Source organism: Gouania willdenowi, chromosome 7 (assembly GCF_900634775.1).
Source record: "Gouania willdenowi chromosome 7, fGouWil2.1, whole genome shotgun sequence".
Taxonomy (NCBI): Eukaryota; Metazoa; Chordata; class Actinopteri; order Blenniiformes; family Gobiesocidae; genus Gouania; species Gouania willdenowi.
In genome coordinates this window covers 2,267,579-2,282,062 of record NC_041050.1, presented here as the reverse complement: position 1 = coordinate 2,282,062, position 14,484 = coordinate 2,267,579, and the positions used below count along the sequence as shown (strand labels likewise).

General features: G+C 37.5%; 1 protein-coding gene across 2 annotated transcripts in view; it reads right to left on the bottom strand.

Annotated features, from left to right (window-relative positions):
- plxna2 (plexin A2) overlaps positions 1–14,484 on the bottom strand; it is a 259,815-nt gene that overhangs the window by 203,973 nt on the left and 41,358 nt on the right. For both annotated transcript variants that reach the window (XM_028452432.1, XM_028452433.1), the window contains exon 3: positions 5,500–5,682. In XM_028452432.1, coding sequence (XP_028308233.1) covers positions 5,500–5,682 — 183 coding nt within the window. The remainder of the gene's footprint in view (positions 1–5,499; positions 5,683–14,484) is intronic.

The window sequence follows — 14,484 nt, the reverse complement described above, 5'->3', positions numbered from 1 at the left end:
CGGCGGTGCAGCCGTGGTTTCTTTGGCGATACTGGATCCACCTTTCACCACTTTCTCCTTCCATCGCTGTCTGTTCCTGCTCCTGTTGTCTTGTTTTTCTCCTCATTATGGCTCAGGTTCTCCCCCCCACCCACCCCACCCCCAGCCCAATGCTTCCATCTGTCTGCCTCTCCCGATTGCATGGAAGCGGTGAAGGTACAGAACTGTATCACCAGCAAAGCGTCAAATCCTGTCACCTCAGCGCTGAGCTGCAGCGAGGCCTCATCAGGTCATCCTCCACCTCCACCTGACTGCAGACCCCCCAGGGATGGGCCTCGCTTTCCACAGTAAACAATGAATATTTCACACACTGAGACATATCACCACCACATGGCGACAAGGTGTCAACTACATCCAGCCTTTTATCAACCCCCACCTGTTAGGAAACGTCCCAAATATAGAAAAGAGGAACTATTGGAGATGAATGTGGATATAAGCCTTTTCACACATGTGCAACCGTGGGGGGGGTCATAGGGCGAGAGGGTTATAAATGTCAACAAGCTCATGCAGTGTTGACCATCGACAGCATGTGCTGACAATTTCAGTGCAAAAACAAACTATATGTGCAATGAAATATTTTTGTAATTGCAGAACAAAAAAGAATAACAGCAAAAGTACAGTAAAATAACTGCTCCATATTTACAAATATAAAAAGAGGTTTTAAAAAGAAATGCATTCTTCCATTGGGTTTATAAATTTGTACCTCACTGTACGTCACTGTGTGCTTCCATGCAAATCCAACATTGTACTTACATGCAAATGTTTATTTTTACCCATCAGTCCCGGCGTGTGGATTACTCACATAGTTCAGTTCAAACAAATTGGATTCAAAGAGAAACAGGAATATTTAGCTTTGGCAGCAGGAGATGCAAAACACACCAGTCCACCTGTCACTCAACTTTAGAGTGAATATGACGGTGTCAGTTTACAAAGAGGGAATGATGAGCGCTAACAATAAGCTATCAGACGCTAACATTACTCACTAAACCAGCGTCTGCAACCTTTACTCTCAAAGGAACCATTTTGCCTCATCTCACCTGGATTCAAATCCTTCTAGAGCCAAAAATAAAAACCTTCTCAATGAAGACAACACAGTGTATGAAATAATATACATAGTTACAATTATATCAGATAATGTAATCTAAACAAGATGTAGTTTATTTACTTGTAGGGCTACAAAAAAGCACATGATCATGTTCGTCAACACAAGCTATTTGCTCATTTCTTGCCACATATCAAGCATTAAGTCAGAAATGACACAATTACAGTCTTTATTTTATGCAGAATATTCTTTTTGTTAGTTTAGTTCTTCCCAGGGATTTAACACTTAAGGTTATTGACAGGCTGAAGGAAAGTTGGTCTGTAGATGTTACAGGAAGTGAAGTATAGAAATGTGGCAGTTATTGCAGAATGTGATTTATTTTTTAGGTTTGACTTTATTATGTGTCAGTAGCTGGGTTTCCTTTACAGATTTTCACAAAATAAAAGCAATATGTCTAAATGTCGACAAAGTATAATAGCGCTTTGAACGTGTTTTCATTTAAGGCCATTTTGGGGAGGAGCCTCGCAATTACCGAGAAATCTCATCCCAGAGGAAGTCGGACGCTCAAAACCTCCTTATAAAACTCTGCATTCCTTTGTTGTTTCACGTCTAATGTTGCAGTAATAACGCAATCCCGGTCTCCTCTTCTCTCTACACGTATCGCGTCATGTTTACTCAGAGAGAAGTGGTCATGTGACCAGGTATTTAGATTTTGCGCATTTCCAAGTGTCATGTAAGGAAGCTATGTATGTCATTAATCATAAATACCGTCTGTAAGAACATAATTCTGTATTTAAATATTGTTTTAAAGCTATAGGGAGCCATTGCAATAGAATCAAAGAGCCACATGAGGCTCCAGAGCCACAGGTTGCAGACCCCTGCACTGGTAAGGAAGTAAATAAATTGTATTTATAAGGTGCTTTTCACAGATAAAAAATCACATCCAGTCCAAAGAAACATGAGAAGACAATCACATACAACATGGGAGAACTGTGGGTCACCTCATGTGCTTCTCCTTTAATCCTGTGGCCTGTGTTAGCGTTACTGTGGTTACTGTGGTTACGGTCAAGGCAGCGAGGGAGGAAGGAAACAGGAAACACAACAACAACAACGAGGAGGAAAACACTTGATTTGTGTCTCATCTAATCCCACTGATTCACAGAGAAACCTGAATTATTAACAGCTCAAACAGAGACGACATTAAATAAATATGTTCGTCCCCACAGCCTGATTGGTGGATTGATTTAATAATGGATGGACTAACACCAAAATAACACACGGAAATCATTTGTGTTGCACTGCTCGACTCAGACTGACCTACGGTAACCTGAGAGGACGTGAACGTATCAATAAACACTGGATATTAATAATACAGATATTATTAATATCCAGGATGTGTTAAAAGAAGCAATGTTAGGATGCTTTTCACTGGCCTGAACTTGCCAACTTACAGTCTGTATTATAGTGTTATTATGATGTCTGAGAGCGGTTGTGTTCGTGGCGCTCTGAATCACTCTAGACTTAGTTGGAAACGCTCCGAGACAGACAGAAACAATCGATCTAGAATTCTCCTGTTTGATTCACTCTAGACTTTGTTTGCGTTCAAGCCGACCAAACGAGGAGCAAACGAATCCTAGAGCGTTTTAAACACTCTAGGACAAAGGGAGGCAACTTTTATCACAGCCACAAAAATGGGTTTGTTTGATCTACGAGTCACATGATCAACATTAATACAGGAAAGAACAAAACTTGCTCATTATGAGGCATTTTCTTGTCCTTTTGTGTGTTTTTTCTGTAAAATATATATATTTTTTTAGTTATATTGTGTATTTGTGCTGTCATTTAGCATTTTTTTGGAGTAATTTTTGAAGACTTTTGTTGTCGTTTTGTCTTGTTTGTCTGTACTGTGGGTTTGCGGAGACATTTCTCATGTTTTTCTTGTTTTTTGGTGTAGTGTTGTTGTCATTTTCTGTAATTTTGTATATTTTTCTGAGTAATTTTGTGTATTAATATTGTTGTTTTGCTCATTTGGGTAGTAGTTTTGTTTTTGGAGTATTTTTTGTTTTTCTCTTTTCTTTCCTGTATTTTCCTGTTTTTAATGTATTCTTAGACTTGTTTGTATATTTTTCTGTCATTTTGTACATTTACTTTGGGGGCCACATAAAATTAGACCGAGGGCCGAATGTGGCCCCTGAGCCGCCAGTTGCCTATGTCAGCTCTAGTATGTGAATGCACCCTTAACTTCCTCAATTACGCACAGAATAGAAACGGAAGCAGGAACTGAAATTGATGGCGTAAAAACAGCAAATAGAGGATAATAAACAGTATTTAAAAATGCTCTCTGTGTGTTTTCTCAGAGGGTGACACGTCATGAACCAAGGCTTGACTAGACGATTGCCGAGTGTGATTCATCAATAGACCGACCAATAAGAAATATTGTGTAAAAGGTTTAAAATGCAGAAAGTAAAATAACATTTCTGCTTCTGTATGTGGATAATGGACGAAAACCACACAACTTTAACTTCCTGAAAGCAAAATATCTTCAAAACACAGATAAAATACCCTCACCTACATTTTCTCTAATTAAACGGGTGGTGACGTGTGTGGCTAGTGACTGAAAGGTAAACAAATGTAACAAAATCTCATGCTACGACATTACACAAAGTCCGCTCCTTAGCTCTTGATCTCACGAGATTTGAGCTTCGGTTTTGACTTCCAAAGCATATTAACAATGATTTAAAATATTTAACTGGACTTATTCATATTAAGCATGTTTAGCTTGATTTTTGGATGGAGAGAAAGAGAATGTCAGTAGTTAAAGTTAAATTGGGAAAAGACGTGAGAACCGTTATTCCCTGTGTTCTTTTCTATCTACTTTGTTAATAAGCATTAATTATTATTCCTAAAGTGCTTCACACGATCAACCACTTTCACCCATTAACACTCACGTTCACACACTAATGTGACGGAGCTTCAGTGCTAGGTGCTAAATGCTAATCTACTATTAGGAGTTCAGAGTCAGACACTTTGACACGTGAACAGGTAAAGACTGAAGGTTGATAACAGTCACTTTTAATGTTTAACAGTTGAAAAAACTCAAAAATCTTACAAAATCCTTACATTTTCCTCAAACTATGACATAATATTTCCCTTAATCTAGTAAATTTAAAGTGAAGACCCTGTTGGGACTGATATCTGTCACTTATCGCCTTGATTTGGTCGGTTTTTTACATATTTTGTATTTTACGTCTCCGTAAAATTGCAAACTGGGAAACAATAATGTTGAAATTACTCGTTTTTCTGCATAAAATCTGTGGCCAACTTGAGATCAAACTGACAAAAGTTGCCTTTTGAAGCCTGCTTTGTAAATATTTCAGCTTTTCATCTAATTAATGGTTGAGTTGTTCATTTTTTGCGCTCGACTCCACAGAAAACAACAGAGAAAACATGAATCATTGAGTAAATGAAACAAAACCATATTTGCAGTTTTCCCGGTGCTTATATTGTATGATTGCAGTCATGGTTAATGTTAAACATTTGGGAAAAACTCAAAATTCTTACAAAATCTTTGATTTTTCGCAAATTACGATACAATGCTTAAAAGTTTCCTGATAAACATTACAATACATTTTTAGTTGAAAACTTTGCTTTGCTCTGCTTTGTCAATAGTTCAGCTTTTGACGTAATTAATGGTTTTTCTCGACACCAAACAAAAAGGAAGGAAAATGACTTCAGAAATTGTGCAGTGAAAAACAAAGGACCAATTAGGACGGTGTGAGTGTGTGACACACTCCTCTTCCTCCTCCTCCTCCTCCTCCGCTGTCACTTATCGTCTGGCCTGGTGAGAACAGAACCCCCAGGTGAGCATCCCAGACCTTCCACACTTATTAAAATGTCACGACTCGAGCCAGACGAGCTCATGAAGTCTAATTTCATCTGCAATCATTTATACCATGAATTCAACTCATTTGTGTTCGGTGTAGCTGCTGCTTCCTGTTTATTTCCCCCACATACTGTAGGTTTCGATGATTGACAGCTCACGCTCCTCAACCCTCGGCCTCGTCCACAACAACTTCCAAATCCAATCTGTGTGCGAGTCAGCTCAGGTAATGCCTGGTTTCCAGCGGCTGTGGCGTGAAATCTATCATTATTAAGTGTCTGGGGGCCCTTAACCCTCAGCAGGTTTCTTTGCTCTCACAGGGACACGAGCGGAAAGGTGCCCATTAAAAATAATAGGTCAGAGCCGGTGATTCAACACCGTAACAACACGGCAAGAAAACCAGAAAGGAGCACGAGTGCAGTCGCTGGCTTCACCTCCCACACACTTAAACAACACACATGGAATATTAAGGAGAGCATTTCACCCATGATAGAAGAATATTTCATATTCAAAGAACCCAAATGGCCACCAAACGTACCTTCTTCAGACGTCCACTCTTGGTGCCAACGAACGCCACACAGTAGCCGTTGTAGACGTACGAGGTGACGGACGTCATTCGGTCCCTGGTCTCTGTGTAGAGGGTGTGGCCTGTCACCAGCTCAGAGCCGCCCAGAGGCTGGTTGATGTCCAGACCACAGAAGGAGTCGTCGATGGGAACGGGCTGGAAAAACAAGGGAAACAGAGAAGTTAGTTAGTCCCACCACAGAAGTATCGGATCCGACCACGTCAACGTGTGCGTGGTTAACATCAGCTGACAATAACACCCACATCACCTCCATGGAACCCAATCATCAGATAAAAACACAGTGAAGGCCTCATAGATCAATACGTCAAAGATCATAGAAGGTTGAAATTGCCACTTTGTCTTGTTTTCTCCAACGTAAAAATTCTCTTATCGACTTTGTCGGAAAAGTTCCAAGCATTGCATGAAGTCCTGTTGACCTCAAGTGTCAAACTCAAGGCCCGGGGGCCAAATCTGGCCCTTTAGAGCATTCAATTCGGCCCGCACAAGAAAATAAAAAAGTCAGAGAAACCGTGAATCATTGTGTAAATTACAAACTAATTTCACTGTAGATATCTCAGATCGATATCTCCAAAATGTTACAAAAATTCAATGAAACTCCACAATATTTGTAGGGCTAAGTTTCCTCCATATTTATATCACATGATGGAAGTGCTTTTTAATCTGAAATTGTTAAAATAACAATAAGCAATTTTTCATCAAATTATATCACAAAATCTAAAAAATTGTTAAGTGAAGATCCTGCAGGGACTGATATGTGTCACCTATTGTTTTGATATTATCAGTGTCGTACTCATACATGTACATTTACATATACATATACATATACATTTACATATACATATACATATACATATACATATGTGGAAGTGCAAACGAGAGAACAAAATAAATCAAATTCCTTTTTTTGTGCCTAAAATCTGCGCCCTATTTAAGCTAAACTGCTCCATATTTGGCCCCTGAACCAAAATTAGTTTGACACCCCTGCTGTAGACGGATGCATAGAAGTGTATTAATTTCATTCTTACTGTAATTTATTGTGTAACCCCCAAATAACTCTGCCAAAGGTGACTTTCCCACACATTTCTGGACTGAAAGTCGTGGTGGAAGAATAGAGGATGTTGATTTTGTGGTTTAAAAGGAAAAATCTGAATCCGGCTGAAATGAAAAGTCTGATGGAGTGAGGAGATATCACAGGGAATACTCAGAACAAACTAGAACAAAATCAAGGTCCTCATCATCTGGAGAAGAAACAAGAAATCACAGTAAAAGCACTTCTAAGCATCCGTCTAAAGCACTGGTTCTCAAAGTACCTCCTTTCTCTTATTTCTCAATCCAAGTACCATCTTTGTCCAACGGCAACATTTTGCTCAGAATACTAGGAAAAAACAACTATGGAGCAAAATGATGGAATGAAAGAGTGATAACACATTTAAAAATATTTTATTTTGTAAATAAATGGAATGAAACCGTATTTAGAGCCTCATGAATAGATTTATTTCTATAGTTTCGATCATTTCCAGTAATTTCTCTCCTGGTTTGGAACCAAGACTGACCTTTGTATTTTCAGTTCTAATCAAAATCATTTCTAACATCATTATTATGATTATTGTTTTTAACTAAAAATCAACATTATAAAACACATATACAGTATGTAATGCTTTCATTTGTTAATTTTCCAATCTCTCTCCCTCTCCCGAGTGCTGTTGCGTACCACCATTTGAGAACCCCTGGTCTTTAAAACTCCACATCCCACAATACAATGCACCAAACTTTTCTGACAACATTTTTGTATGTTATGCTGCAACTACAGGAGAAAGTAAAGCTAACGACGGACAGTTACGACCAAGAATAAGCAACGATTGGGACGGAATGGGTAAAAAACAATGAGAAAAAAAATGAAATCAGTATCAGGCCAGATAGTGGAGCCCAGAGTTTACAGCAAACATGGTGAAGCAGCTTTTAGTTGTTATGCTGCATTTCTGAAGTCCTTAAATTCAAGTTAAAAACTCTCTTTTTCTCAACTAATTAGGACTGAGAGGCAGACTTTTAATCACTTTATTATTTAATGTGTTCAATGTTTTCTGTTGCACTTTTTAATCTAAATGTAAAGAAATGTGCTTTATAAACACATTTCCGTTGCCTTCATCCCACAGTAAAAAAACACGAGTTAGATTAATCAAGGTCTTTAAATCAGCCATGGAATTACAGTCATAATTTGTTCAACAACAATGAACGTGTTTCTCCTTAACACAACAGAATCAACTGCTTCTTTCTGTTGCGGCAAAGCCTTTTGAATATTTCATACAGTTTATCATAAATGTTTAATTTTGTTTGGAATTTTTCAGAGTCCGAAGGCAAAATTTCAACAATGTGTTTGTAATACAGAGTTATAAGTTAAAGAGCAGTGGTATTCATGAATTAAAAATGAAAAAGCTGGTGAGAGGATTTTAGACGAAATTAGAATAAATTCAGAATCATCTTAAGGTCACAGACTTTGACGGATTCATCCCAAAGTAAAGTTTCGATAATAATCTAAAAGTTTGGAAGTTTGCAGCTGGACTGGAGGCAAAACTCATCGTCTGGAGCAATAATATGAAGCAGTTCAATAAGAAGTAGAAGAAGTTGAAGGTGACCTGAATAGAGTTTCCATCTAATGTAGTGGAAATACAAGCGGTGTCGGAGAACATGTGAGATGGAAATGAGAGGAGGAGAGAGGTGAGCCTATTAAAAAAAAGAGGTCGTTGTGGAATGAGTGAGTCTGCAGCACGCCAGACAAACGTTTGTCTCTCTTTTACGCCTGGCAGAGTGTTATCGGCTACACTTGAGCGCGCTCCACCTTGCTCTCACCAAGGTTCATTAACTTATCATCACACCTCAGCTACAACCATGACAACTACTAGCAAATGGCAAACAAAGCATGTGATCGACATGCGATACTGAAAGATAAAGATACGCGGCCTTGAGAAGACACACGAGGATTGTTATCGTTTGGTTTTACTGCGAACAATCTAAAATACAAGCTTATCTGCTCGAAATAAAAAGCAAGTCATTCCAAGCATTTTGGTCTCAAAACACTCTAGTTTGTTCTAATAGGTCTATGATTATTCAATAGACACACTGTCAATTTTTAGTTTGATCAGATGAATACTTTGTTGAGATATGGTCAATTTAGTGAGGGGAGTTTATGTCGATTTGTGAGCGTCTTTCCATTTTCAGCTTCTAATATCTCAGGAACTACATCACATAGGAAACTGTAATATGGTATATTAATACAGCTCCACCTACTGTCTCAGAATATATAAATATATCTGCTATACATCCTATCTGGTGGACATGTCAGCGCCTCAAAGTTGGAAAAAAGTTTGTTAGGGTTTTGGGTTCAAACATATTGGAGTTCAAAAGAAAAATGACCAAGTCACATAAAGACATTTTGTTTTATATTCCAATATATATATATATATTTTTTTTTTTTTTTTTTTTTTTTTTTTTTTTTCTTATATTTCTACATGTAGTTATTGTCCAATGAAAATGTGTTACTAAAGTATTTTTTCATATTTACAGAGCGTGTCACCCTAGAAACAATGCATATCTGTGACTAATCATTAGTGATGTGAACAGTCTATGTTCATAGCTCTAAGCTGATCACATTACAGGGAGCTGAGACATATGCTAAGTAGTTTACTGAAGACCCAAACATGTTCCAGACCCAAACACACACTCACTTTGTTCAAGTTGTGAGAAGCTGACATGTCCACCAGATATGATGTATAGCAGATCTTTTTATATATTCTGAGAGAGTAGGTGGAGATGTATTAATATACCATATTTACCTTTCCAATGTGCTGGAGTTCCTGAGATATTGGAAGATGAAAATGGAAGACAAATAATTACACATACACCTCTCACTAAATTGTGCATATTTCAAAACGTGTTCATCTGATCAAACTGAGTGTTTATTCAGTTATTAAGGAACAACTGGCAAACATTTCAGGGCCATTAGTTGAAATGTTATGGAAACCCCACTTTGAAAACGTTGACACGCTCTGGAAATCTGACAGATTTTCATTGGCCCATAACTGCATGTGGGAATGTAAGAAATGTTTTAATTTATAGTATAAAAGTTACTCTTTCTTAGGATATAAAACGTTTTTTCTTTATTCAACTTCTTCATTTTTATTTTGGACCTCAACTTACTCGAGCCCGAGACCTTGACAAACTTTTTTCCAATTTTGAGGAGGTGTTATGTCCACCAGATACAGTAGAATGTATAGTAGTGTTGTCAAAAAAACTTGATAATGAATAAAGTATCGATACCAAAAAGTGTGTAGTTAAGTACTTGAGTATTTAAATACTTTTAGTATGATCAGAACAGTTGTTTTTAAATTTGGCACATTGTTCTTAAAAATGTTTAATAGTGAGTATTTGTTTTGCACTATGTTCTTAAAAAAGTTATACAAGTTTTTATTGTTTATAGGTGCTGCTAAATTATGTTATGCTTTCTCAAAAAGTGTAATAGTTTTAGTTTCTTACAAATGTTGTTAAACGTTGCACGAGATTTGACTTAATTTAAGTTTGTATTCTCAACTTTATTAAAGGAAATTATGCTTCTAAATGTTCTGTCGTTTTTGCCCCGTGGTATCGAAAATGGTATCGAGTATCAAGTTTTTTTTTTTTTTTTTTTGTATTGGTATCGAGTTTGAAATTCTAGTATCGTGACAACCCTAATGTATAGCAGATCTTTTTGTATATTCTGAGAGTAGGTGGAGCTATATTACTATACCACATTTACCTTTTCTATGTGATGGAGTTCCTGAGATATTGGAAGATGAACAAGAAAATAAGAACGAGCAAAAATCGTTGTCCAGAGCTGAAAAAGTATTAAACTGATCAAACTATTTGCAGAGTGTCTTTTGAATAATTATGAACAATAACTTCCAAAGTTAGGGGAGAAGAAGGAGGACGTAAAAGAAGAAGAAGAACGTAGAAAAAGAAAAAGAAAAAGAAGAAGAAGAACGTAGAAAAAAAAAGAAGAAGAAGAACAAGAAGAAGAACAAGAACAAGAAGAAGAAGAAGAGGAGGAAGAAGCAGAAGAACATAGAAGAAGAAGAAGAACTTAGAAGAAGAAGAAGAAGAAGAAGAAGAAGAAAGACGTAGAAGAAGGATGTAGAAGAAGAACGTAGAAGAAGAAGAAGAAGAAGAAGAAGAAGAAGGACGTAGAAGAAGAAGAAGACGCAGAAGAAGGACGAAGAAGAACGTAGAAGAAGAAGAAGACGTAGAAGAAGACGTAGACGAAGACAAAGACGTAGAAGAAGAAGAACCATTAGCATGTTGTGAATGAGGTCATCTGACACCGTCTGATTGGCTGTGGCCTCAATGTGCCATGAGGAGTGAATCAAGATGGCCACCCCAGCCTCCCATGCTTCTCTCTATCTGGTGTTCTTTGTCTGACCTCGACTCATTAGTTTCTTTCTGTCACACAGTCAATCTCTCACCTGCCTCTGACTCTGTTTGTCTCCTCAGACGACGGATCCTGACACTTCCTGCTGTGGAGACGCAGCTCAGCGCTCCGTGACGCGCTAGCAGAGGAATCTCTAGCCCGACTTTGGAGAGCAGAGAAAAAGCAATAAAGCTGAGGGAGAATAATCGCTTCAGCTCATATGGTCATGGCCCTTTACTTCATGGCATTTCCTTTTATTCCTTTCACCCAAAATAGCACAGCATGCTACGCTCTGGGGACGTGTTGGAGAAAATGTTAATCTGCAGATCTTTTTCAATGAGTTTATATTTATATAAAAGTTAGAGGCTGGTTTTAAATGTTCTCAAAGCAGAACCAATGGAAGTTCTCTTTTAGAAGAGTCCAGAGATAAAACGTGGAATTATTGTTATCTGTGACCTTTATTATTAGAGGAAGCTTCAACTTCATACAACTTTATCAACAACGTTTCAGCCATTTTTATCATTTTAACCCTTTCTTTAGCTGTTTAAAAAAGTTAAAAAAAACTTTGTTTCAGATTCCTTTCACCCATTTCATTGGCTAGGCAAATGCTAGGCTAGTATTAATGCTAGGTTAATGCTAAATTAATGCTAAGCTAATGCTAATCCAGTGCTAGGCTAATGCTAGGTTAATGCTAAGCTAATGATATGCTAATTCTAAGCTAATGCTACTCTAGTGTTAAGACAATGCTAATGATATGCTAATGCTAGGTTGATGCCAAGTTAATGTTTAGCTGGTGCTAATGGTAGCATTAATGTTGGGTTAATTTAACCTAATACCAATCCAGTGATAGGTTAATGCTAGGCTATTGCTAGGCTGATGCTAAGCTAAAGTTGATGCTAGGATAATACTAAGATAATGCTAGTTTAATGCTTAGCTAATGCTAATGCTAATGTTTTTGCTAGGCTAATAGTTAATTGTAGGCTGAGGCTAATGTAAGCCAATGCTAAGTTAATGTTTAGCTAGTGCTAATGGTAATGCTAATGCTAATGTTGATGCTAATTTAATGTTAATGCTAGGATAATGCTAATTTAATGCTTAGCTAATGCTAATGCTTGGCTAATGTTAATGGTAATGTTAATGCTTGGTTAATGACAATGCTACAATAATGATAGGCTGAAACTAAGTTAATGCTAAACTAATGTTAGGTTAACAATAAGCAAATGCAGCTTTTGTGACACTTTCTAGACATTCAACCACCACTTTATTTATGGGAAATGGCCTATAAATGCATGTTATTGTCCCAAAAACATGCAGGTGACTTATTTCTGTGTCATGTTGGAGCCTGATTTTTAATAAATAGATGGATTAAATGGAGAACATGAACTCAGTCTATTTTACGCAATCACAGAATAACGGAGAACCTACTGCTGACAGTAGAACTTTGTATCTTTTTATTGTAAAATAACTTTATAATGAACTTGTTTGTATGATAGTTTGAAAGAAGACAGAGTTTGTGGCCTGATAGTGTGATGAACCGTCCATGTGATGCACCTTCATCCCACATTGACCCAATGCCAGAAAAAGAAAAATGTGACTGAATTCCTCAGCGTTAAAAAGAATGAATCTTATGTAATCTATGTTCAGAAGACAGTTGTTTCTTTAAGGTCTGTCGTTAACCAAGACTACAGACGCTGTGGAATGTGTAAGCATGATAACCTAGATGTAAAAGGCCCTAGGAGCGTGTTACCAATACCAACTCCTCCTAATTCTCACGAGTGTTTAATTAGCTCACATGGCACGAGGAAAAAGTGAGACGTGGAGACGGTGTCAGAGGGAGAGGAGAAACACTTTGACACTGAAAGAATTCAATCATGGCTCTGCTCCCTGGGATTGAGAACAGAGATGGTGTGAATCTCCAGATGGCAGAGGCTGGACGGCACAGTAATAAATCTAGGATTGGATGCCATGTCTAAATCCTCCCCAATCCCCCCCCCCCCAGCCCTTCCACTCCCAGCCTCAGCTCTCTGACTGACTGACATGTGTTCACCAATATCTTCAAGAAGGAGAACTGGGGGTGTTCTGGCCATCCAAATGTCTGGCACAGTGGTTCTCAACATTGGTATCAGGATGCCATTTAGGGCCACAAGACACTGGGAGGGGGTCGCTAGATGCCTTCAAGAAACCAATAAATATTCGTTGAACAAATTTGAGCGAGTTTTTGTTCATTTTTACCATTTTTTTGCAACTACATCAAACTTCCTATATTTTAACCTATTTTCATCACTTTTTCTTGCCTTATTTTGACTCTTTTTAATGCATTTTTGTTACATTACTCCCATTCCTGACACTTCTCCATCAATGCTAACCCAAAGCTTTTCCTGCACTTATAAACCCTTTCCACCACTTTTCCACCTAATGTCTCAAATGTTGAGCCATTATTGTCACTTTTAACCTCTTTCTCCATATTTCATGCTTATTTTGTCACTTTTACCCCATTTTATTAGTGATTAAAACAAGGATTTCCATCTTTAAGATGACTATAATAATAATAAACATTCATGGATAACAGTGGATATTATTCAGATGAATAAATAAATGTGGTTATCAGAGATTCATTGAACAATGGACCATCATTTTACTGACTTTATGGATGGACCCCAAAAATCTCTCCCCTTTATTCCCCCTTATAGATGGTCCTGGCCACCTTCAGCTAGGGTGGGCGTCCCCGCTCTCTAGGACCTTTGTTTTGGGTGTAGCGGCCTGAAAAGGTTGAGAACCACTGAAAATCAAGCTATAATATCTATACCGTGATATGAATAATGTGATAAAAAACCAAGTTTGATGTAAATCGAGGTAAAAAAACAACGGTTGTGTATTATTCTAACCTCAGCTCACCTCAGACCTGAAGGTTCTCAGACATGTCGACTCTAAAAATACCTCAGACAGACACATCTTTATTTGAAAAGGACCTGGAATGCAATGTTGGCCTGAGGGCAGTCAGACAGCTTTAGCATTAGCATTACGGATGCACTGAAATGAAAACCAAGGCCAAATGCCAAATTAAATATTATGCAAATTATTAGTGTCATTGCATTTATAGATATAAATGGGTACTAACTTCACTAAAATTAAAAAAATTAAATTACATAAATTAATATTAATGCTTCAAAGAATATATTTATTAAAAAATGAAAATATTTATTTCCAACACAGCACAATAGAAAATAAAAAAAATAATGTTAAACTTGAACCCACTCATATATTAAATAATATTGTCCAGAGCTATAAGTGACTGAGCTGCTGAAAGAGAGTCAAATAAAACACGTTATCTTATTAAACACAAAGTACAGTGAAGTTCTTTATTTATTATCCAAACATGTTCTTGGAGACGTCGATTGCGATGTGGATCATTTCTTGTGTGTGTGTTTAATTCTAATCCCATCCAAGTAATGATCTTTATGACACGAACCCCATACAGTCGTGATAGAAGGTCTCTGAGA